This window comes from Pseudorca crassidens, chromosome 13, assembly GCF_039906515.1.
Source record: "Pseudorca crassidens isolate mPseCra1 chromosome 13, mPseCra1.hap1, whole genome shotgun sequence".
Lineage (NCBI taxonomy): Eukaryota > Metazoa > Chordata > Mammalia > Artiodactyla > Delphinidae > Pseudorca > Pseudorca crassidens.
In genome coordinates, this window is record NC_090308.1 from 19,020,625 (window position 1) to 19,047,401 (window position 26,777).

At 39.0% G+C, this 26,777-nt stretch overlaps 1 protein-coding gene across 1 annotated transcript in view; it reads right to left on the reverse strand.

The window, feature by feature from the left end:
* The window catches only part of GRM1 (glutamate metabotropic receptor 1), a 402,342-nt gene that overhangs the window by 337,587 nt on the left and 37,978 nt on the right, over positions 1 to 26,777 (reverse strand). Inside the window, exons 3-4 of the mRNA XM_067701842.1 lie at positions 24,187 to 24,359; positions 21,739 to 22,749 (exon numbers count right to left, since the gene is read on the reverse strand). Of these exons, the coding sequence (XP_067557943.1) occupies positions 21,739 to 22,438 (700 nt within the window). The 5' untranslated portion in view covers positions 22,439 to 22,749; positions 24,187 to 24,359. The remainder of the gene's footprint in view (positions 1 to 21,738; positions 22,750 to 24,186; positions 24,360 to 26,777) is intronic.

Sequence of the window (26,777 nt, forward strand, 5' to 3'; positions counted from 1 at the left end):
GAGCCTTATAGAAAGTAATTGTGCATCTTTTTAAGGTCCCTGTTGAATTAAATTCAGCAAACATATATTGAAAAACATATTATAACCAAGCATAGCACAAGATCCAAGCACTGGAAATATGTTGGGAAAAACCTGAATCTTGCTTCTTGTATTCTAAATTCTCAATAAATATTTTTGAGGGAATGAACGAAAGAATGAATGGACAAGTAGACATTGCTTCCAAGTTGAGTCTCAATTTCCTCAACTAAAAAAAAAAATCTGTGTACAAAAATTACCTTTTAAACTAGGGATATAAAAAAGGGTTTTATCTTGAAGCTAACTGTGGATGATTGAGAACTGTGTTGGAAGAACTATGCTACTGAACCCAGGAGAAAAGATACTACAGTCAATTAGCAATGTCTAGACATATTTGTCAATCCTGTTGTAAACATAAATCCTTCAACATTTAAAAATATATATTGCAAGACTTTTGGCTGCCAAGCACTGCTCTAGGCTCTGGAAATACAATAGTGTCCTGTTAGTAGGTGAGACTAAGAATAAATGTGTAAACAATTGCATAAATGAGATAATCTCTGATAGTCGTTAAGTGGCATAAAGTAAATAAAACGAAGCAATAGGATAGAAAGTGAGAGGAGAAGGGTGATACACTGGCTAGAGAAGGCCTTCCTGAGGAAATGTCACTTGAACTAAGGCCTAAATGAAAAGAAGCAGCCAGTCACTAAAAGATCTGAGGTGGATACCAGCCAGAGGAAACAACTAACACCAAGGCCTCTGCGAGGAGGCACCCTTTATGTGCTCAGAGATGGCAAGAAGGCCCATGGCTAGAGTGTGAGGAAGAATGGGACAGGTGATACTAGATGATACCAGGACAGGTTCACCCTTTGCATTTGCAGGGCCAGACCCACTCTTCCCCGTTTTGCTTTCTACCTCCAGACCCTCATCCCATGGAAAGCCTTGCACACATGTGTGTGTACACCTCTACTTGCTTTCCAGGCTCCATCAGAACTTCTGCTGGTGAAGTCAGGCATCTATAGGTTTTAAGGCTCCCCAGAAGATTCTAATGTACAGCCCTAAGCAAAAAAGTGAAGATTTAATATAAAAACAGAAGAGGGGCTGAGTCTATGGCCCAGAAAATAGTAAGGAAAGGGAATGTAATAAAGTCAATATAATGTTTGGGAACATCTGGGCACAGAATACAATCCCAAATCACTAACCTCTCTCCTAGGATAAATAAAGAATATCTCTTCCTCACAGTCTCACAACTCTAAGAAACAAGTCCTACCTTTCAAAGATCAATTTATTTCAACTAACATTTGTAACCTACGTGCAAGGAGTCTTAATAGGTGCTATAAGAATCACAAAAACAATAAAATGGATCCTACCCTCAAGAAAGTTACAACCAGGACTACAAATATCTACTTTCAGCCTCATGATCTTATTGACATAACTTGAACCTCACCACTTCCTTCCTAGTGTCATCCATTTCAGATTTCAACCTTGCAGAGAACAGAAGCCTTTACTTTCTATAAACCAAGATTATGTAAGTGTGCTTAGGAAACGTTAGTGATGATGATTAAAGATGATCATCAAGGACCTTCAGGAAACACATGTTATACATGTGTTCATAGCTAGGAGCAAATACAATTTTTAAAATAGAAATAACCTTTGATGTCCTACAACTGGCCCATGTCGGACTGGCTCTCCCTTCTTGGCCCCTCTGCCCACCTTAAATGCTTATCTGATAACCCTGAGGTAATAACAAAATAGGTTTTAGTGCTACACTTTCCAAAGATACTACCTTTTACCAGGAGCTTATTAAACACTCAAAATGCCCCAGATGAAGAGTAGTTAAGGGAGGGGAATCATATGGCACCTCCTTTTTTCCCTCTACCATATTATTCTATGCTAGCTCTGAAACGTATTATATTTACAAAGAGAGGAAAGGTCATCACCAAGAGAAGCTAACCAAAGTAGAGTATGCCATATCACACAACCACCTTATTAGCCTATATGTACATACATATGTATTTCACTGAATTCTTACTATTGCCAGTCATTACCTTGTTTAATCCCATGAGAAATAAATATAATTATAATCTCCAGTTTACAGACTGAAGGAGTGAGATTTAGGGTAGTTAAGTGACTTGCCTCAAGTCACAAAGCTCAAATATGACAGAGATGGGAAAAGAAGCCAGGTCTGTCTAACTCCAGAGGCCTCCCTCCTAACCACGAATCCCCCTCTTTATACACACACTTCGTGTTTTGCCTCTACTTGAACACTAACTACAAATAGAGGATTCAAAATTTAAAAGGCTGATAGTCATCTCGGTAAGCCAAAGTAAGAGGTACACTTCTCCCAGGAAGGGATGGTCATACTACTCTATTACAAAGCCGTAGATTCCATGAACCCCTCTTCATAGAATCCTAGCTTCTCAGGTCTTTGGGCTCATTCAGTCCAACTCCACCTAACACCAGAATTCTTCCTACAACAATCCAAGAGTCTCACAAACATGTGCCCATAATCACACTAGAGACTAAACAAGAGAAGACAGATTCCAAATGAACTAACACTCTACTGGAAAATCAACTGGCAGTATGTGCTTTCTGCTTTTGGGAATGAGTCAGTTCAGAGCATTTGTTAAATTTAAAAATGTAGTAAACTCCCCAGGACTAAAGCCCTAGAAATTTCCAGAGAAAATAAAAACTTTCTTCCCCTTTGCCCACTGAAAAATATCCCTTGTTTTCAGAAATATAGGTATGTTTTTTTTTTAATTGCAGGATTTTTCTGGACACACACAAAAAGAAGTCATGTCTTTTTATCATCATTTCCAGGGGTTACAGATTTGAAGGTTTTTCAAGAAGTATCAGGTTATGCTATAAAATAAATCAATATGTAGCCACCTTCACGCTCTGGTAATGTCTCTCTCTGCCTGTCCTACAGCCAAACAGGGGCAAGCTTTACTGTGGAATAACACTCATTTCAGAACATGAAAAGGACTAAAAAGGAAGTGCTGGTGTGCATTTATTTTATCCTTTTGTGAAGTAATGGGCTGGGATATGTGGTCTTCCTGGTTGAGTAGGACAGGTATATTGCATACAACATGACTGGAGGACCTGATTTTTCTAAAGATATCATCTGACTCATACTAATACAGTCTAGGCCCTGGTTGTTTACATTTTCCTTACTCATTTAAGTAGGAATTCAAATGCTGACAATATCTAGCCCCAAAGTCATAAGCCTGTTAAGTACCATAGCGCTTTATCATACAGATTATATAGTGGTCAGACACTTGGAATGAGACTCACTCACTCATTCTGACCCTGTGTCTGTCGTTTTTCACCTGTGTGACTCAGAAAAACATTTTTAATTTTTCCTGAATAATAACAGTACCTAACTTATAGGATTATTAGGAGGATCAAATGAAGTAATGTACATAAAGTCACAGCACAGTGCCTGGCACACAATAAATGCTCGATCAATGGTACAGGCATTGTTATTATTTTTCAAAAATAACAGACATCTAAGTCATATCACTATTTATGAGTAGAAGGCGGTGGGTCAGACAGTGGGAGAAAGTTAAAGGTTAAGCAACTAACAGTCTATAAACTAGATGAGCATCAGTTGTACCATAAAGACTAACTTTTCTCAGCTCATTCAGGAAGTACCTAAACCTAAACCAGGTTTATGATAATCTGAGGAGAACCGTATTAGTTTCTTTGGGCTGCTGTAACAAAGTATGAACTAAGTGGCTTAAATAATAGAAATCTATTATTCTAAGTCCAGTATTAAGATGTCAACAAACTTGGTTCCTTCTGAGGGGCATGGGGGAGAATTTGTTCCTTGCCTCTCTCCTAGCTGGCAATCTTTGACATTTCTCAACTTGTAAATGTATCATCTGAGCTCTCCCTTCATCTTTACGCGGGCCTCTCAGTGTTGTGGCCTCTCCCGTTGCGGAGCACAGGCTCCAGACGCGCAGGCTCAGCGGCCATGGCTCATGGGCCCAGCCGCTCCGCGGCATGTGGGATCTTCCCGGACCGGGGCACGAACCCGTGTCCCCTGCATCGGCAGGCGGACTCTCAACCACTGCGCCACCAGGGAAGCCCTAAACTTCCTCTTTTTATAAGGACATCTATCATATCAGATTAGGGCTCACCCTAATGACTCCATTTTAACTTGATTATCTCTGCAAAGACCTGATTTCCAATTAAGGTCACATTCTGAGGTACTGGGTATTAAGATTCAAGACTTTTGAGGGGGATACAATTCAACCCAGAAAAAAAAAGGGATGCCCAAAAATAGGAATTATATTTGAAAATTTTTTGGAAGATATGCATTTTAATATAGACTTTTCTTGAACCACTCAAAAATGCAAGAGAAAACATGTTGTAAACTATTAAGTATGACACTTGTGTCAAGGTGGCACTATTATGGCAGAAGGAACCTGTATCTCTTCATAAAAGTAAGGCATTGTTGGTTTTTCAATATATCCTTCTTAGAGAAATAGGAAGCCAAAGGTTTCCAATATCATGGCCAGCCCAAATGCCAATTAGATTACCTTGTAACAGACCACCATTTGGTTTTTCATTCAACATGTATTAATCAAGTACTTACTTGGTGCTTGACACCCTGTAAGACCTTACAGAGAGGTATGGAGGAAATCTAAAATAAGGTAAATGCTGTAAAAAGTGTTTTACCTGCTTGTGAAGATATGAATTATGTTTCTTGCTTTGTTTGCCTTAAGAATTATGGGACAATATCTCTAGTGGATCCAGAATGTGTGTTCTCTAAGGCCAATTTCTGGGAATCCTTGAATTATTAAGGAGTGACATAAGGTATGATCTTGTCATGTCAACAAGGGTGGCTTCAGGCCTAGGTGTCATATGGAAATATGCCTGGCATATGCCATCTTTCACATGTAAGACAATTCACATTTTTCATCAAGTGCTATTCCCAAAGGTTACAACTATTCTTCTAGATTAAGATTTGGCCCCTAGATGGACGGGCAATAATCCTCAATCCAATGAGCTACAGAGTGAATTCTACCTTAGATAAATACCACGGAGAAATATGCTGCAAAAGGCAGAGAACACAACCTCCCCATATGCTGAAGTGAATCAAAGTTATCCGTGCATGATGCCAGAGGGGACGCCAGCTTTGGGTGACAGGTGGCACGCCTCCCCGCCAAGAAGAAGGCATTACTCCTGGCAGTTTCTTTAACTGAGGCATATGACCTAAGTAGTGGCATTTCACAGCTGAGAAACCAGCTTGTAATATGCCTTTTGGTTCACTGAGAGGCAGCCCACATGTCCACATCTCTAGCTGCAAAACGTTGCAATACATTCTTCTTACAATCAAATATTTATATTGCTAAGAAAATGTAAATGGACTGTATGATTAATGACATATTGCCAGACAAACAAAGAAGGTGGCTTCCCTGCAAAGGTATCACTTTCTAGCACAAATGCCTAAAGGAGGGGAAAAGGACCAGAAAAATGAGTGGGCAGGAAAAGTTCAAAATAAGCTCTTATTCATCATTCTTCGGTACAAATTTGCAAAAGAGGGTCCGCTCTATTTTGACTAAATTAACAGGTGGAAGACAAATTCAAACTCTGACAGTCTCAGCACTCTGACACCTGGGTCTAATTTTCAAATCAACTCTTCCGCAACTCCACACCCTCTCCTCATCCCCTTCTCATCCATACCCCATTGATGTGGCAATAATTATTTCTCTATCTCTCCTTCTGGACCATAAGCAATGGCAGGAGCTACAGAATATCCATAAAGTTTGGACACATAGACAATATTATTTTACTGTATAACAATATGAACATATATTCATATGTATCTCTTTTTACTATAAATAAAATAGCTGATAATTTATTATGGATGTTTCCCTACGTTACCAAACTTAACATCTGGATTCATTTTTGATACCTGATGCCTAGCACACTGCCGGATGGTTAGTAGGATCTTTCTTTGTTGAATAAGTGAATTAACTGGTTGGCTTATTGATATAAAGCTGACACTTGCCCTTCAAGGCAAAAGAGAAAGATTAAGGATGGAAGAAAATTAGAGAGTAGGCAGAATATATGAAGGTAAATGATTTGGAGATGCTTCAGGGCTTAGAGCAAAAGCTGGGCTGCAGTGAAAGTCTTTTCTCTGTATGCAACCTCAGGTAAGTCATCTAATTTTTCTCTTCGTATCAGGGACTTAGATAAATGTTTCCTTCAATGAAAACTCTATCATTCTTAATAAATGCTAAATAGAAGTGATTGCTTGTAACTTTGGGGGAAAAGCAGAAGCCAGGAGGCAGTTATTAATAATTAAAGGGAGAAAATAATAATATAAGCTATGGTATAATATAACGCAACTAGCTATATTTATATGAAACTTTACAGTTTCAAAAGCACTTCCACAACAGTTCCTATGAACCTCATAGGAGGCCTAGAAAAAAGGCATGCCTGACCTTTTACAGATGAGAATGCAGAATTAAAGTGGTTTGTTGACTTGTCCAAATTCATACGGGTAGCCGATGGAGGAAGTGAGACCAAACCCTGTTCCTCTCACTCAGTACGCTTCCTACTGCATGTGGGTGCTACAGGGAATATTAGTAGTGGACACCAGCATTCATAAAAAGGAAGAAAATGAGAAAAATATAACAACTTGAGAGTTTTAATTGACAGTAAATGTAGTGATCTTCCTTAATAATTAGAAAGGTGAAAGGCAAAGAGGGATATTAATGAAGAAGAGTTTACCCAAGAAACATGCAATTAATTGGTTATGTTCTTTGCTTTATTCCACTGTTATAAGAAAGAAGCGAACAAAAAGAAAAATTATTTATGACGAATTTAGTAACAACCAAACACTTTCAAGGTTGTTGGTCCTTGGAAACTGAAAAATTAGTCTACTATTTTGTTTAATTTACACTGATAGGGCTAGGCAATGAGAACTGATGTGAAGCCCTGCAAGCTCTTAAATCATCAAACCTCTTACTAAGGCAGAAAAAGGGACTGAAACAACCCTCCTCACTTAATTCAATTAAACAAATATTTATGGAGTGTCGGCTATGTGCAAGGCACTGTTCCAATTGCTGGAGATACATCAGTGAACTCGACAAAACAAAGAACCCACACTCCAAAAATATACCTTCCATCAGGGGATATATTCTATTGGGGCAGAATATTCTAGTAGGAGAAGGCATACATGTAACCAGAAATTTGATTAACTACAATGCTACATTCAGCAATTATTCAGGCTAGTTAATGCATAGTTTTAAAAATCACTGAATGTAAGAAATGAATAGATAAATATCTTTAGTATCATTTTCTAAATATGTACATTTTAAAAGCCATTTTTTGCCTATTTCAGGAGCATAGAGTATTGCCTTGAGACATGTATAAATGACTCTGAAGGAAATAATTCATAAACCATCTCAGTGCACTATCATAAAATGTATATATTATCAGAAGGGGGGCTTCCAGAGGTTCTACCCAAATTGTGGTACACAGACCAGCAGTATCAATGCCACCTGAGAGCCTGGTAGAAATGCAGACTCTCAGGTCCATCCCAGGACTACTGAATCAGAATCTGCAATTTATCGAGTTTCCAGGTGATCTGTATGCACACTAACGTTTGAGAAGCACTGCTCTAGTGCATTCCTCTGCACCTAGAAGAGCCTAAAAATAATCTTCTGAAAAGGAGAATATAAGCACTTCAAAAAGTAATCATTCACTCAATATTGTTTTTTATTTTTAAGAAGTCACTTCAAGTAAAATTTTACTTTCAAAATGACAGATCAAGGATATTACATACTAAGCTTTCCTTTGGCACGTACCAACACAGAAGAAAAAATGAAATTTGCCTTTTCATGGTTTCAAATCTACCACAGCTAACCAAAAACAAAGGGTAGTTCATGCCTCACATATACTAATGTGTAGGGCCTCCCTCTACACTGTGATTAAATGACCATCTTCCCTAACAGGTGTAAGAGACATAGGGTCTTTTGGATGTTGCATCCTACATCGAGCTTAGTTTCCCAAGGAATTATGGTCTGGCAGGCACATGATGAGAACACCAGGAAAAGTTAGGAACTGGTAGAAAGCAGGCTGCCTATCCATTTGTCACCGAACAGTCACTTTATAAACAGATTTATCTTTTCCTAAGAACAAGAAGAGGGGAGAACAGGAAAGGAGGCTGTTGAAAATTCACAGAGGCACAGCAGCCCTACTCAGCGCTGACCTCAGAAAAGAGAGAGCATGTTTCACCCACAGTACACACCCTGCCAAAATGGGGCAACATACCCCAGCACGGCCACCAAGCAGACCCAGAATGCACCGAAGGAAGGAAAAGACAGCAGTGAGCAGAGAATCTGTGAGCCAGAGGAAGGCCTTTTTCACTAAGTTGAAGGAGTATGATTCTCCTCTGGTCCATGATCAATGCTCAAAGATTCTTCTGTCACACTAAACATACAAGAAATTTTTCTTCCATCTTTCACATATTCAACTATGAGTGTAACAAAACCTCCCAACCTTCTACATTTAAGAAAACCTCTCAGCCTCTATTACTGTCTGTTTCATAACATACAGAAACTGCAGTAGGGATCTGTATCTACATTAGAGTCACTTTCACTTATACATGTGTGTATTAATATCCTCATTCCTCTTAAAATGGAGTTGAGGGGTTCTGCAATTATAGAAAGTAAAAAATAATGCTGTTGAGGTAAGGTGGAAGACGCTAATATGCACACATATAAACTAAACATTTTCTGTGCTTGAGCATCAAATTTAGGTTTGAGCTTCCTGGTAGGCAAAGAGAGAAAGGGAGAAGGCAATACTCTCATTACCATTTAAGATGAAACATGTCAGTTCTTCAAGAGAGAAATGATTTCATCATATTTAAAGTCTAAAAAGAATTGTTAACAATGGACTTTATACAAGGGGCATTGAACAACAAAATAATATCTTCAACAACAAAAAATGTGAAAATTATAAAGCATTATTTACATTTCCAATCCTTGTTCTGACCTTTAAGAAATGAAAAGGGACAGTATTAAAATGCAATTTAGAAAATGCAATTCTTTAGGAAGAGTAAATAGAGTTAGGTATTTGGTATTCTGGAAACCTAATTTATGCAAAGTGGTTGATAGTGATCTCTTAGACAATATTTTTAAGTTACAATTCCCTCATCTGGCCTTGTGACAGGAGATGGATAAAGGATAATTCTAGGCTATGATCTCTGGTGATCACCTGGTATCCTACATAATTAACTAGAGAAATATTCTGGTGTTTTGGACATTGGGCTAGCAGGTGGCCAAGTTAATGAACTGCTATGAAAGCTGAGACTCCTCCCTTGTATCTGTGGCCTATACACTACTGGAAAGAATATCAAAACAGTATAAAACTGACACTACTAGAAATTCATAGTTTCCAGTAACAATTGGGTCCTCTAAAAATTTGCTCTACTTGTGTTTGACCTACTCCCTATCCCTTTCCATCTGCCTCATTGAATAATTGAGAAAACAAAGGTTGCCCCTTCTTTTCTCTCCTTCCCCAAACTTAACAGTACCATCACCCAGGGGAAGGACTTCTCCCATTCGTGTGGCCCAGCCATGATTTCTTCTTGCCTCCTCCGCAACTTTGCTTCATCAATTATCTTCAAACTTTCCTTTTCTACCATTCTTTTCCATCATCCTTTAAAACTGCTTAAGTCTTTTGCATCCCAGATAATGTTTTCACTTGGAAGTGCATTTCTGTCTAGGTACCATCCTATCTCTCAATTTCCCTTCTCAGTCTCTGGGAACAATGCTGTATACCTGCAGCCTCCACTTCCTCCTGGCCTCTGCCCTTCCAATGGGTTTAGAAATTAAAGGATTCTTGAAGGGCAGAAGCTAAGAGGAAGTAGAGGCTACTGGTATGGAGCACTGTTTCAGTAACCCTCCCCTCCCTGTCAGCTCAGTGATATTTGTCACCGTTTTCTTCTTGAAACTTTCTCCTCCCTTGGCTTCAGTGATGTCTGGTTCTCTCCTAGTTCTTCCTCTTTCTCCTTCTAGTTTTCTAACTGTTCCTTCTCCATCCCTTTTCTGGATCCTCTTCCTCATTTTAAACTTCCTCAAAGTTCTGCCCTTAGCTCTCTTCTCTTCACTCTATATTCTCTCCCTTGGCAGTTTCATCCGCTCCTGTGGTATTAGCCACAGCCATTTGCTGACAAATCTCAAATCTACCTCCCTTTTCAGATATTTGGCCCATGAGATGACTCAACTTTATTGTCCCATAGATACCTCATACTGAACAAGTCTCAAACTCATGTTTTCCCAATCTGTGCTTCCTCTTTTTATTCCCTATTTAGTTGTATAAAATGGAAACACGGGAATCATTCTAGACATTCTCCTTGATCCTCAGAGCCAATCAGTCACTAAATCCTAATTTCCCTACTAAATGGCTGTCAAATCCATTCTTACCCGTCCATTCCCTTTGACACTTCCTTTAGTAAAGCTCTTATTATATCTTGAATAAGTTGATTAAACTGCTTTTTCTCCATCACTCCCCCAACTACCAATGGCCTGTCAACTTGTGTGCTAACTTCTAAACTGACACCTTTTCTTAATCTGTCCTCGCCAAAGTTTTCAGGATGTCCTTTCCAATATATAAATCTGATCATGTTTCCTCCCTGTTTAAAATCCTTCACTGGCTTACCAAACTTACAAAATTGAATCTAAATTCCTTGGCTTGTCAAGTCTGTCCATTCATGACCTCAGTCTTTCCTGCATTTTCAGTTTGATCCTTCCCCACTCCTTTCCCTGAACATATATTCCAGAATTAGTGATATATTTAGAGTTTCCTGAACATACTTAGTTTTATACATCAATATTTTTACACTTCTCTGTGTCCTCCTCTGATTCCTCTAATGAAGTGAACTTCAAATGTCACCTCCTTTGGAAGCTTCTATGTGGTTTTCCTCACTTCTTTCCCTGGCCCAGAGAAAGCTGGTCACACCTCCGTCTGTCACCTCTCTAATCCATACCTACTCCTATGGTTGTACTTATCAAACTGAATGGTAATCACCATATGGTGAGCTTCCTGATAGAGGGATTATCTATAGTTCATCTATCTCTGGTCATCAATGACATAGCAGAGGGCCTGACCCAGAGAATATGCTCACTAACATTTACTTAATTAAAAGAGAAATTTGAAATGGTCTTTTTTCCCAACAGTGTAATACCTGTTGACCAAAAAGTGAAAATATACATTGTATATTTATTTATCCAGGAAAAGGTGATATTATTTGTTTATTGTAATTTGTTTCTACTGTTTCAATATCCTCGAATCACCTGTTAAATTCTACTGTAAACAGTTTCTCCTCTTGAACATACTGTCCGCAATTTGTCTATTGATATTTTTTGTTCTACCGTTTATAATGTACAGATTATATAATGTGTTAGAGTACCAAAAAGAACAGAGGAAACTGCCTCAGTGTATCCAGCAATAATTGCAGAATAAGCTATACAACCAAAGAGCTTTCACTTAGAGCCACTTGCTAGGGATGCAATTGTTATGAAGGAAGAGGAAAGAAGCCGAATGTGCTGCTCAGAGTTAGCAAATTAGCAAGATATACCCCTTCTCTCTTTATTTGCACACTCTCACCCCAAGACGTTCCTGTATTTACTTCATACACGCTCTCCTGCACTAAGGACATCTTCTTATTTAAGGTTACAGTGGCCTGGTAAGCATAATGAGATCTGACACTTATTGAGCTCTATACACAGAACTGTCTCATTTCATGTGCACAATAACCTTAAGGGGCTGTTTTTGGACATTTTTACCTTGATGGCTCTCTAAATATGGCTGATTCCATGAAATTTTGGGTCAGTCCTATCCCTGACCCCTGGAATCCACCCCTGCCCATCCTTTTTTAATTTTCGCATCCTTATCCACTATTCGGCACCCCTGGTTACTTGTTATAGAGATGGTACCACAGAGCTGTCTGAGTGAATGTGATCTCCCACTCTTGACCACAGACCTTACAGGGATAGAATGGTTCCTTCCTTCGTTTCTTTAAAAAAAAAAAAAAAAAAATGTCCTCCTCTGCAGTCTTTATTTTTCTGCACTGAAGGAGCTGGGGGGGAAATGACATATTTATAATCTCCTCAACTACAGTTTCATGTGGAGTAGACACTTTAAGCTGGAAATTCATTTTCTCTGAGAAAGGACCTTTATTTCAAGTTGGTAACAAGCACAAATATAGAGGTAGAGTTGCTCAAATCCAGGGAAGAATCAGATCAAATGAGAAAATGCTTGACGCAGACTTTCCACGGGAATGTGGAGAGCAGGTGAGTTGGAAGCAAGAGAAGTTAAATAGGCTTGTATTGTTCAAGGGCTTTTTGGTGTTTAAGAGATTTGAGCTATGAGTTCTTGGTGAGTTCAAGGTGCCAGACTGTGGACAGAGTGCATGGGCTGCTGAAGTGAAGGTGAAGGACACAGAGTTGAGATCAATGACCTATGAGGGTAGGTATCAATGGGTCACACACATGAATGCTGGAATCACGCAAGAGTACTGAAAGGAAGACTCTCAGCAGTGAGAATGAGTTTTCAGTGACAGAAGAGTCTCCTGCAAGCTGCTAAATGACTGCAGCAATGTTGGGAAGAACAAAGCTGGGCCAGATGATATAAACCTACCTCACAGGAGAGAGGAATGTACGTGGGTGGCCCATGTGATTTAAAAATAAACAATCAAACTCTTAGAGGAAAACATAGGCAGAACACTCTATGACATAAATCACAGCAAGATCCTTTTTGACCCACCTCCTAGAGAAATGGAAATAAAAACACAAATAAACAAATGGGACCTAATGAAACTTAAAAGCTTTTGCACAGCAAAGGAAACCATAAACAACACCAAAAGACAACCCTCAGAATGGGAAAAAATATTTGCAAATGAAGCAACTGACAAAGGATTAATCTCTAAAATTTATAAGCAGCTCATGCAGCTCAATAACAAAGAAACAAACAACCCAATCCAAAAGTGGGCAGAAGACCTAAATAGACATTTCTCCAAAGAAGATATACAGACTGCCAACAAACACATGAAAGAATGCTCAACATCATTAATCATTAGAGAAATGTAAATCAAAACTACAATGAGATATCATCTCACACCAGTCAGAACGGCCATCATCAAAAAATCTAGAAACAATAAATGCTGGAGAGGGTGTGGAGAAAAGGGAACACTCTTGCACTGCTGGTGGGAATGTGAATTGGTACAGCCACTATGGAGAACAGTATGGAGGTGCCTTAAAAAACTAAAAATAGAACTACCATATGACCCAACAATCCCACTACTGGGCATATACCCTGAGAAAACCATAATTCAAAAAGAGTCATGTACCACAATGTTCATTGCAGCTCTATTTACAATAGCCCAGAGATGGAAACAACCTAAGTGTCCATCATCGGATGAATGGATAAAGAAGATGTGGCACATATATACAATGGAATATTACTCAGCCATAAAAAGAAATGAAATTGAGCTATTTGTAATGAGGTGAATAGAGCCTAGAGTCTGTCATACAGAGTGAAGTAAGTCAGAAAGAGAAAAACAAATACCGTATGCTAACACATATATATGGAATTTAAGAAAAAAAAATGTCATGAAGAACCTAGGGGTAAGACAGGAATAAAGACACAGACCTACTAGAGAATAGACTTGAGGATATGGGGAGGGGGAAGGGTAAGCTGTGACAAAGCGAGAGAGTGGCATGGACATATATACACTACCAAACGTAAAACAGATAGCTAGTGGGAAGCAGCCGCATAGCACAGGGAGATCAGCTCGGTGCTTTGTGACCACCTAGAGGGGTGGGATAGGGAGGGTAGGAGGGAGGGAGACGCAAGAGGGAAGAGATATGGGAGCATATGTATATGTATAACTGATTCAGTTTGTTACAAAACAGAACTAACACACCATTGTAAAGCAATTATACTGCAATAAAGATGTAAAAAAAATAAAATTAAATAAAAATAAACAATCAATAGATCCTTGGGTTAGGAAAGTATCTAACGCAAATTTGAATAAGTCCTGGCTTTGTTACTAATGAATGTTATGGTCTTAGGCAGGTCATTTTATTTTCCCGGGCCTTTGTTTTCTCATTTGCAACATGAAACCTATAGCACAAGCTGAACTTTTATCTTAACCATGAATTGCATTTTTATTTTATGTTACTAAGTTTTAGATTCAAAAGTCTTCACCTTATTAACTGATTTCATGTATGTGTTCAACTTTCATCAGCTAAGAAGGGCTAACTGATGGCAGTTTAACAAAAGCAAATGAAAGCTAGTTATACATACTGTTTCCTTGTTCTCTGAAACACTGCTGTGAGTAAATAACATGGTAGTGATTATCATTCCCATTTTATAAATAAAACTGAGATGAATGTATATTATTTCCCATAGTCTTTTATGCATTTTTTCTTTCAAGTGATTAAATGTACTTTCTGTAACCCATAAGCCTTTAACTACCTATATATTTCTATGTCTCTTCCAACAGACTATAGGACCCTTGAGGACAATAATAATAACAGTAATGAAATAATAATAACTATTATTATTATTTTAATTTATGTGTTCCTAGTGCCAAGACCAATGTCTGATACATAGCAGATGCATGAATTTATCAATGAATAAATGGTCATGTCTTCATTAGAAAGCAAAATAAGTTACTTGGCGAAAAAAGAAATGCTCCCCAAAATCTCCTTGTCCTTCAATTGCCAATTAAGGCTTTTATCTGAATCATTTAGATATTGCCTTGAATCTTCAATTTGTTGGCCATGAAGTAACTAAAATAGATGATCATAAAATTGATAAATGATCATTTCTGATCACCAAGTTTCTGCTTGAGCCAACACTCTTCATAAAAACATTAATGCTGGTATTTGGTACCACAATGCCTTAAGTTTAAGAAAGCAAAACTTCCCATGAGACTGAAGAAAATTAAAATTATAATTTTTCATGAAAATTAAAAATGTAAACATTTATAGAAGACAATTAAGCATGAAAATTAGTAGAACTTGCACACATAAAGTACATAAATATTTCTACATAAGTTTAAAATCTAATGATAGCTCTTTGATGGATAAGACAGCTACATCATTTTGACAAGACTTTATGTCTCAGCCTGACTCCGATTTTCAACTACAGCTTCTCTGAAAACTGACAACCTCTCCTACTGAGATGTTGCTTCCAAAATAATGTCAGAACAGCATGCACTATGAGCTGATTTTTTCAGTGATTGTAGGTGCTTACTAAACTACTGTGTCCTCAGCCATGGTTTCCCAGCCCTCTGTGGTCTTTGCTGAAAATATGGCTTCTGACAAATTTCTTTATGATGACACCACTCCAGCCACCTCCCAGAAAGTTATTAAAAATCCATAAAACCATCATTATATATTAGCTCCATAGACCACCAGGAGAAAAACTTGTAGTGTTTATAGAGGAATGGCAACTGCAAAGCCACATGATAGAAACACAGAATAGAAGTTGTCATCACCATCTACCCGATGCAGGCCAGCTGCTGTAAACTTTGTGCGAAAGCAAATGAAGTCACAGGGTGATTGATGGTATGGCAGAAGAATCAAGAAGAGTTCAAGATTTCTCAAAATAATAAAGGTGTCTCATTTTTTCATCTTTGTATTTCACCTTAATCCTTTGTACATAGAACCTGTTAACTAAATACTGATTAACTAACTTAGAAAATGGCTTAGTAAGTCTAGTCAATATAGAAAAAAATAACAAAGACAAACTCAAAAGTATGACAATCTGGGCCATTTTTGATAAGAGTGAGTGGCTTTATATTTTTCAACAGGCTTCAAGATTACCACTGTATCCCAGCATAAGTAACAGTTGACATTCACAACGATTACTTCGTATATTCAAGAAAAGTTCCTATTAAATTCAGCACTCTCTTTAAAAGATGCCAGGGAACTATATAATATAATTTGCAAAGACTACCTTGTAACATGTTTAAAGTGTAAAAGGTTGGAGTTTAAAGAAGTCAACTCTCAAGTACCCAGGTTAGTCAGTCAAGAGAATCAAGGTTTTCGGTAAACAAGGTAGGATGCGAACACTGTTTTTAAATCACAAATAGGGTAACTTATGACTGTGCCTGGATTTATTCTGTCCAGACACCCACTCTTGCTAGTAATGTATGTGCTCTTGGCCAAAGTTCACAGCAAGTTGAACATATTAAATCTAAGTCCATGTTGTTTAAACATAAAGAATCGTGATTTTAAAACCTACTTATTGCAGGCCTGTTAATTACACCAAAATTCTCCTGGCCCTTCAGGATTGCAAAACTGAAGATATCTTTGACTCTTTGTCTCTAACTCTTTGGCACATCGAATTCTCCTATAAAGTATTCCTTTGAAGTACTTTTATTCTTCCTAATTATTTTAACAGCCTAGTACCTAGAATTCTACAAACATAAACTTTCATGGCTAGTTTTCTCCCTCCCCATCCAATGCAGCTTCCCTACACATTTCAGTAAGAATTCACTTTCTTTTAACTATCTTTGAATCATATCAAACTCTGCTTTGACATTTCTTTCTTGAAATCAAAACTCTTTGGCTCATGCTTCAAGATTCTCCATTATTTATCCTTCATATAGATAAATAGTCATTGAATCACAGAATATAAGAACCCACATTTGAGTTGCTATCTTTATTATTAGTTCCCGGCCCACACTCTCCACTCCAGCCAAGAAGACCTGCTTATTTTATTCCCCATGGGGACATTCTTACTACTGCTTTTATCTTTTACAAATGCCATATTAAAAAACGAATCAAAATTCCCTTTTCTCCAGCTTTTTTCTAGCTAATTACACTCACCAATATTTTCTTTCAGTGTTCGCTAAACACATATAAACTCATGTTTCTAAATGTCTATACTGTAATAATTTGTTTTTACTCATTTTACATGTGTTCAAACTGTAATCCCTTTAGAGTGTAAAGAACTTAGTAACTGAGACCAAGTCTTCAAATTTCTTATAAACAGTTTTTGGGATAGTAAATTTTTTATTAGAATTGTAAATGTGCTGTGATGATTTTTCTACTTTTATGCTATTTATTTATTTATCTATGAAGTGGTATAGTATGTAATGAAAAAACTTACTGTCAAGGTAATTCATAACAGGCTGAGTGACCACCAGATTAGTAGTTTGCTGGTAATGGGCTATGGGAATTTACATTTGACTCTCTCTTACTCAGTTTTATCATATATAGTCAAATCTTGAGGACACAAAGCTGGGATGCTAAGATGAATTAAATAATCAAAGTCCCATAACTTATTGATAAGGCAGATTTAAGCTAAATATTCTACATTTAAAAGGAAACAAAAAACAAAGTCTTACTCTTAGAATAATAATAATAATAACAATATTAAAAATTACCAAGCATAAAAGAAAGGAGATGTAGCCTAGTATCAGCTCATATTTTTAAAAAGACTTTTGGATAATAACTTATCTAAGATCTACTTGAGTTATCTGTGATTATAAGGGAACTAAAAATTACAATATATGGCTGAAGGAACTGGTGAGGTATAGCATAAAAGAGAGAGAGTTCATTGATAATAAATATCACGTGGAAGAGAAATTCGAATTGCTTGGATGATTCCCAGTAGTCGATAGAAACTTCAGGGAGTCAGGTCATTAAATAGAAAAACTGACTAATAGGTGAAATTCTTCCTCTGAATTTAAGTTGTGTATTCTCCAACTCTCATTAGAAATCCTAATCACAAGTAGGAGACTTAGAGCATATGGGAACGACTTCTGGGCAAAGATGTAATAATGGTGTTTTAAGCATCTTTAACTGGTTGGCCTAAATAACCTTTCAAGACATTCTACTCCTTATATTGTGATAAAACAGAACATTTATTAAGGTGACTTACTGTGAAAATAGTTTGGAATCGAGATAAGAAAGGTATAAAGAAAGTTGCTGGTGCATATATAGAAAAATATGATATTTAGTAGAAATAAAATTCTTATATGTAATTGCATTAGCTAAAGTAAAATAGTTAACTGATGTTCTTATGATTTAGGAGGATTTTCCTCTGATGCCTTTAGACTTTTAGAGTGTTTTATATCAAATAGAGCAAAGCTTCTAAAAAGAAAAAGAGAAGCCAAAGAAGGCCAATCTCATGTAAAGTGTAAGCAAATGTCCAAAAATGTCCAAAAAAAGGTACAATGAAAACATAACTGTAAACAAAAGCGTACAGCAGCATCACTAAATCCCTTATCACATACTCCTCTGACACTATGAGACAAAATATTAAGAGAGAAGGGTTTAAAACAAATGAAAATGTATTCAACCCCAAAACTTAACTTTCTGAAGCTACAAACTCAAAGAATATTCTTTTTGGACTCAACCAAAGCTTTGATTTAATCAACTAGAATTATTTTTTAAGTATTGTTTTCTACAATTTTTTGAAATGATAAATTTGTTTTTTTGATGGGGAATCTACATTTTATCAGAAGGATGGAATACAATGTCCTTGGCCGAGATATTCTTCACAGAAGTAGGCTATTTTTGTATTCTATGATTAGCATATTTAAAGACACATGCCAGGTGAGCAGCTTGCTCCAAAGTGCACTCGATTTTTCTTTGTGGACAAGGCTCTGTTGCTTCAGTACCCTCCCTTTGACAGATCCTAATTCAATACTCCTCTCAGGAAATAATCCTGAAAAATCTTCTGGAGAGCCTGTTGCTGGTAACTTCATGTGAACTGATCCTCTTTTTATGTCAGGTAAACTGACAGTTATGACAAGAGGACAAGTGTGGCACAAATGACGTGGTAGAAGATTGAAAAGTATGTAAAAGAATATAACAACTGAATTCTAACTGATTAAAACAAAACCAGAAAACACCTCCAAGCTTAACTTCAATATAAAGTAAAATAATAAAGGGATATAAAACTTTAGAAAGAATAGGATGCTCCATCTATGGTTTTAAAGTCAAGCAATATTAACCATAGAAATGAAGGTATGCTAATCTAGTCACCTATTACTTTTAATGTTAACTATACTAGGCTAACTTCTAATAAAAGAAATTGTGATGATAAACTGACTAGAGAATGGCTAATTTGGAAAGGAGAGGTGAAGGTCACTGGAGGTCCCAGAATTTCTAAACTCCAAATTGCTAATATCCAGACAATCTAGCTTCCTTCCTGAATAGTGCCCAGATGGCAGAGACAACACTGATATGTGGTCTTAGCTGCTTTTTGACAGGGAACTGTCACCAGTAGGTGACCCCATCAGTCTGAAGACAGGAAAATTACTAGATGATGCAAGAAAGTGCCTGCAGGCCAGTACACTATGGGTCCCTGAGAAGCAGGAGGGCAGAACCTCAGAAAAAATAAATTTTCAGTTGGAGCTTATACAAAGGACACTGTTATATTTCTTTGCAGATAGAAGAAAATAAAAGCAATTTAGTTTCCACAGAATTATATCTAATAAGAGAGGAAACAAATTCTCTTTGAGAAGAAATAAGATATATATAAAAGGCAAGGTGAATGGCATCATTTCTTGGTAATAAAATAGACACCAAAGTTAGCTCTAATGCTGTTCTATGAACACAATCTAGTCTGTAATCAACTATTATAATGCTATCGGACATTATCCTTGCCACACAACCCAAGTCAGAAGGCAGAAAGGGAACAAAGTAATCCAAACTAACACAAGGGTGGAATTTTAATATCAGCCCTTCCTCAACATAATTTGTAAACACAAGTCCAATTAATTTTCCAAAAAGACAACTCTAGTTGTCAGAAAGCGCTATTAGCAATTATTTTTAGCAAAAGGATGCAACTGGAAAACATACTGAAGGGGGGAGGGGGAATCTTTTCTCCACTCCTCTCCACCCCCAAAATAAAATGACATAATAAAATATAGAAAATAAAACTACCTTGTAAAAATGATGTATTACTTCTCCTTGAAGGAGGTATTTACACTTTTAATATCTATAATCAATTACCTAGCTCATTTGAGGGAGAACTATTAAATAATTAAATAAATCACATTCAATCTACTTTTTGCCATTCCCTTTTAGAGAGATCGCTCTAATGCTGATAATTAACACATTTTTAACTTGGGCTTTCAAGATGGTCCATCTAAGCACTGGAGGAAACTATACTAAACAAAAAAATGTAGGAAATTAACATTAACCATAAAAATGTAAGGAGTTAAAATCTGAACTTAAATCTGTGTCTTAAAAGAGTAATATGTGATTTTGTTGAAAAAGAGGCAGGCAGTTCACTATGAAAAATCAAGATTCAGAAATAGGATTCAGTTTTTAGAACTCACAACACTGCAACAGGAAGGTGTTGTGTTTTTTTTTCCAAAATCAAAGTCTGAAATTTCTACACAATTTTTGTTTGTCCTAAAAACTCTGCTCCCTTTAAAGTTAAAGCATCAGTGTTCATTAACATAACCATATCACCATTTCAGTAAGAATGTTTCTTAATTTCTGTATCAGACTTCACACCAGTAACTGAATACTGTATAACAGTTAAAAGAACATGAAGTCATACCTATGGCCTTTCTGTTAATAATTTGATATTAAGAAATATAAATGCAGCAATACCTTCAAGATTCTCTTCCATATGCCAGCATATACACGTGAATTGTCCTGGACATTAATTCGTAACCTGGGTCTCAATTTCTCTATAAACCTGAGGGAGTTAAAAGTAGATGACTCAAAAGTTTCATTTTATCCAACAATCAGTATAGGATAAGATGAGAAGAGTAAAGAAAGTCTATATATAATAAATTATTTGAGAATGCATGTCTGTAAGACTCTGTATAAATCAAAGTTTTTAACCTCAGGTATAATCTATTTCACTTTTAAAAGCTATTTTAAACATGATATCTACTATCATTTTATTAGTAATTTATAATTTGTCTAACTTTAAATTCTAATAAGCAAAGTCATTGTGTTAGAAAGCAAACAAACAAACTAGAAACCAAAATTCAAATCCAAGAGGTCATCAGTGCTATTGCTCATAAGACAAGATAATTCTTGGGGAAAGTGAGGGCATATGGACAATTTTAACTGATTAAGTAGGAAAAAAATAATAACTATTTAAATTATTTACTTTTCCTTTGTATCTAAGGTACCCCAGAATTTAAAACATAAGTTTCTGATATATTGAGGGAGATGACTGCATTAATCCAATATTTACAGGTAAGTTATAAATGTGTAAGAAGGGGGCACACCAGAACAAAGAAGCACCTTCAGCTGTTCATGACAAGATAAAGTTTTCAAGTCCAGTTTAGGGGACAGCAGTTTGCTTTTTGGTTTTTGGTTTTCTAACTGCTCACATTGGATTAGTCTATTAAGCTTGGAAAATCATAGCCAGTCACTTAAGGGTAGTATAACATCTTGGGCAAATAAACACAAACTCAGAATATCAGGGCAAACAAATATGTAAGTCCAAAAACTACAACTGGGCACTGTTCATGGAAAGTTTGGTGTCTTTTTGGTTCCTGCTACCCCCGGAAACACCATGGGACAGTTTTCCTACACTATAATTATAGGAGGATGAGGATGCAAGGCAATGCCTGGATGGGCATGTATGGAGAAGGGTAAAGGCTCTTCCCACGGTGCTAGAAATAAACAGCAACAACACTGTGATCCCAAGCGCACATCAAGCAATGCCCTGGCTTTCTGTGCACTTTTCTTCCCCAAATGCAATGCCTACCTTCCGTGTGGACCGCGGAGACATAGGTCCAATTGTAACGCTTGACTATGTCAAGCATCGCCCTTGCCTGCAAAGTGTCAGAAGGGACAACCCTCAGGAAGTATTTGTACAAAGTTTTGTCACTCAGGTCGATGCTTGTGGCGGAATATGCGATCTGGGGGATGTTGAAGAGCTGGAGCAGGTTCTGCACTTGAATGGCTACGGAGCTGGAGCCCGGGCCGATTACGCCGGCAATGGGCTTCTTAGTCCTGCCTGGGGGGAGGGTCTGGCCGTCAGGCAGGCACCGGTTGAGCCCGTCCTTCTCGTCTCGAATGGAAATCAGAGAGTCCCTGATGAACTCAATGCTCTGCTCCAGAGCCACAGAGGAGTGCCAGCAGGAATCTCGGATCTCACTGCCCAGGGTGATGTTGGGCAGAAGGACCGGGTCCGCGTTGATCTTATCCAACGTGTGGAACATGGCCTCCACCCTCTGGATGCCATACTGCTCCCTGATCTCCCCACACTTCCTCTCGGGGACCTTCTCGGCCGGAGGCTGGTGGTGGACTGAAAAGAGGGCCCCAATGATGACATCTCCGTCCATTCTGGCCACTGAGCGCTGAGACGAGGCTCCTGCCAGCAACAGTTTCCTGCCGGGGCCTCTGGGGAGAAGGGACATCTCCAAAAAGATAGCTGGGAAGAAAACCAAGAGGAGCCGGACCATTATGCTGAGGACGCCGTCCACAGCCGGCCAGCCGCGTTCCCACGCTGGTCCAGCCAGCAGGCTCTGCGCGCTCACAGTGCGGACCCGACGCCTGACGCCTGCTTCTCCCCCGTCGCCAACGCCGCTTGTCCGACTTCAGCTTCTGCACCCCCGCCTCCTTCCCCTCCTCCTCCTCCTCCTGGTCCTCCACGACCACCTTTACGCCCTGGTGGCGTCTTTAGGGGTATTCGAGTCCCCCTTCTTCACTGGTGCATCCAGGTAAACTGACCAATGGTACCATGGGAGTCGTGGTGGCTCGGGTGAGCTGGACGCTGCCGGCAAAACAGGAAGGAAGTCAAAGTTCCGTTATTACAGGACCTGTGTCAAAACTCTGGGGTCAGTGCTGGTTAAGAGTTGACCGGTGCATTTCATGATATGGGCTGGAAGGACATCATGATAGCGGCTGGAGGGACAGCTTGGGCGGCAGCTCTGGTCAAGGCGGAAGGTGGCGCGTTCGGCCCCCAGTATCCTCCTCCGTCCCGGGAGGCGCAGAGCCTCGCCGACCCGTCCCCTCCTGCAGCTCCAAGTCTCTTCCAGGTCCCCAAATATCCTCACGATTACTGACTGGAGGGGGAGGAGGGAAGAGGGAAAAAAAGGAGCTGCGTCTTTCGACCTTAGAGAACTTTCCGGATTTGAAAAGATCAACTTTTTTCCCCAGAAGAAATTTGGAAACTCTTTCATTATGAAGGCAGAAGCGCTACTTCAAAATAAACTCGAACCAGGGGTGCACATTTTACTTTAACTTTGAGGGGTTGAAGAGACCCTAACGTACTACCCAAGTAGTAAATATAAATTTGCCAGCTTGAGGAAATCCATATTAGTTACTAAGGCAACGCCTGGAAAAGTCTCCGCATGTCGGATTTTGGTACATCCCCCCTCCCTCCCCCACCCCAAGAAGTCAGCTTATTGTAGACGTTTAGGGGGAAAGGGTACAGATGAGGTAACTTGTTTCCCGCGACCCAGGATGGAGGGAGGGAATGGAGGGACCCCTGCACTTCCCTAAATCCAGACCTTTGGCTTTGCATAGTTGCTAGAAAGGGAACAGAGGGGAGCTTCCTGGTTGCTCTGGCGGCGGCAGCTCAGTCCTGCCGCCTTCAGAACCCTGGACAGTGCTTGGTCAAGCGGCTGAGGCATTCCTCCGCAGGGCCGTTTGCGGACGCTTTGACCAGCGAGTTGCAATTCTTTAACCTCCAGCCCCCAAGCCCGCCAACCCCCGACTTCACCAACCCCCCTCCCTGCGTTCTACACACACACACACACACACACACACACACACACACACACACACACACACACACCTCCTCGTTTCCCCAGTACCCCTCCATCCTCATTCTCTTCTCCTTGCAGCTACTGCTCCTCCAGGTATATTCAAACCCTACCACTTCGGGGGCAGAGGCGCCAAATCTCAGCCGCCTGCGGGGCTGAAGTTGGCTCTTTCCCTCGTCCCTCTCCGGCTCCCGTTTTCAAGGTGAGGGTCAGACGAGAAAGGAGCAAAGGGAGCGGGCGAGGAGCAAGAGCACAGGAGGTGAGGCAGGCAAAATAAGAAAGGCAACCCAGGCACCCATGCGTCCCGACGCTTCCCGGGGAAGCCGGACTAACAGAAAGAAATAATCGAGGATGCCTCTGGGACAAGGAGAAAAAATCCCATAGATTGGGACCTTGTGTCTGTCACTGTGGGTGGGTTCCCCCGCCGGGAGGTGTCTGCTCACCTGGGTCTGCTTGGAGAATTTGGACTTGAGACGGACCTGAGTCCGGGTAGGCAGCGCTGTGGTCCCCGGGCCAGAGTACCGCGGCCAAGCTCGGTTCGCAGACGCCTCAGCTCTAATCCAGACGGTGCAGGGATGCGATCTAGGCTGTACACTAGTGCCCTCTTTCTTCAGCACTATTTTACCGCAAGGAAAAAAGAGGGAGGAGGGAGGGAAAGAAACAAACAAACAAAAAAACAGGTCATCCAAGGCTTGTCTATTATCTCACGCATAAAAATCAGTCATTTAATGGAGGGGGGAGTGGATAAAATCTAGGGAGAATATTAATTCTTTTACTACTAGAGGGTTCTTAAAGAAGCTGCCAGCTATATGAATAGACAGATCTGGAGAAAGGAGTGGGGAATGGCTTAGGCTGCTTTACAGCGGATATTCCTTGTATGTATTTCAGGGACTCAAACACATTTTATCTCCCTGGAAGTAAAACCCCTACTGAGGGAAACAGAATAAATGCATTTGAAGACATCTATACAGGCTCTACTGGTAGGTTGCAAGGGAAAGGGTGAAGAGGCTGCATGGGGTGGGAGGAGTGGAAGGAGAGGTAGGCACAACATGAATCATGGGAAGCCAAATGAAGAGAGGCAAACCTTGGCTACATTTTCCAGGTCAAGATGTAACTAAATTGAGAATGAGAGTCAGGTCACATGAAAACACTGGAGTGAAAAACACTTATACAAATTCCTCTCAGGCTGCCATCACCCTCCCGGACAGGTCTACAGAGTTGCTTCTTACAGTGTGAAAAGTGGAAGTTAAATCACATTCCTCTGGGAACATGTTGGCTGAGCAGAATGTGTCCCAGCTTCTTCAGAGGAGAAAGACAAGTGACAGTGTGCCTTTCCACTCCTGCTCAAAGCTTTCTATTTGTGCCATGTGCAGAGAACAGAGATCAGCATATCTGGGTCCCTTTATAATCACCTTGGAGGGGACAAACCGCATGAGGCAGTTTTAAAAACTTTTTAGCATGTTCCATGAAACAGGACAGGAAATGCCTCCAGTCAGGAACAGAAGCTCTTCCTTGTTCTGACTCTGGCCTTTTTTCCAAGTGTCAGACTTTTCTGGATTTTTCTTAAGTAATCTAAAGAGTATAGGAATTTTTTTTCTTTTTCAGCAAATAATGCATGGAACCAGGTACATATCCTTTAGGCCTAAAAGATCTCAGTTTTGGAAGTAACTATGTTTACTCAAGGAAAATAAGAGGTAAGTTCCTGTCTCATACGTAGGGTAAAACAGTTCTCTGCTTGTACCCTTAGGAAGATGTCAACTTTAAGAGCAAGCCACAGGTGTTCACGGTGTCCCACAGTATCTCACTTCGTCTATTAGCCATTTAAACTCCATTTTCGATAACTCTATTCTAGTAAGTTAAGCCCTAAACATGATTTTCCTGGAATATTTCATAGATACTATGAATGTACAAAGATTTCAGTGCATATATAAACCATCAAATATGATTTGCAGGATTAGAGAAAGCAATGTCTCTGAAGTTCACATTTAGCTCTAATATATGCTTCTCAAAGAAATATTTTTAATATACCACATTGACATAGGTTAGAAAAGATTCTGCTACTGAAGGAATGATTAAATATTCAGACTTATTTGTTCTCAATACAGTCCAAGTAAAACCTACACATTCAGGTTGGCTGAAACAAAACATTTTAAGTAGAACAACTTGTGGTCATAACATAGAGTATTTATGCATATTCATGAACTATATATGATAGATGTTAAGGAAATGTTTAACTTCAACTGCGTCAATTTGAAATTATCATTTAAATGTATTGATAATTATTTAAGACCAAACTTTAGAAGGCACAAAGACAAAAATCAGTCAAGAAGAAGGCACAAGAAAGTAAAAGACAAGATGATCCTAATATGCTTCATATCCAACTATGCTTAATTTCTGGAAATTAAGACTTTACCAAGGAAAACATGATGTAACACATGTGGAGACATGTTAGAGAAGGTTCTATTAGTAGAGCTGAAGAGAATGACTAAAAGAATGAATTACATACAAATTAACAAATACAGGTCAATAGCTACTCTATTACAGAATGTTAAAGTGTATGAATCCAGAAGTACTATCAGTATGAATATTTATTCAGTGCTGGTAGGGTACTATCTTACATTCAGTATGTGACCTGTAGCAGGGCAAAAAGTGTTAGGAGTAATTTGGTTTGGGAAATCTGTTTAATAAAAAAATATACTGGAGATCGAGCAGAAGACTATCAAACATACTATCTCAAGACAATGATTTAAATGCGTTGCTATAACAATAAGGAAAACAAAATGCTCATTAGCCTTATATGGTAATAAAACAGATATTGCCCATAAACAAAACTGTGATCACTTTCTTTAGGAATGTGTGCACAAATCTCATTGCTCTCCATCATAAAGAACATCATAGAGAGCTTCCCTGGTGGCGCAGTGGTTGAGAGTCCGCCTGCCGATGCAGGGGACACGGGTTCGTGCCCCGGTCCAGGAAGATCCCACGTGCCGCTGAGCGGCTTGGCCCGTGAGCCATGGCCACTGAGCCTGTGCAT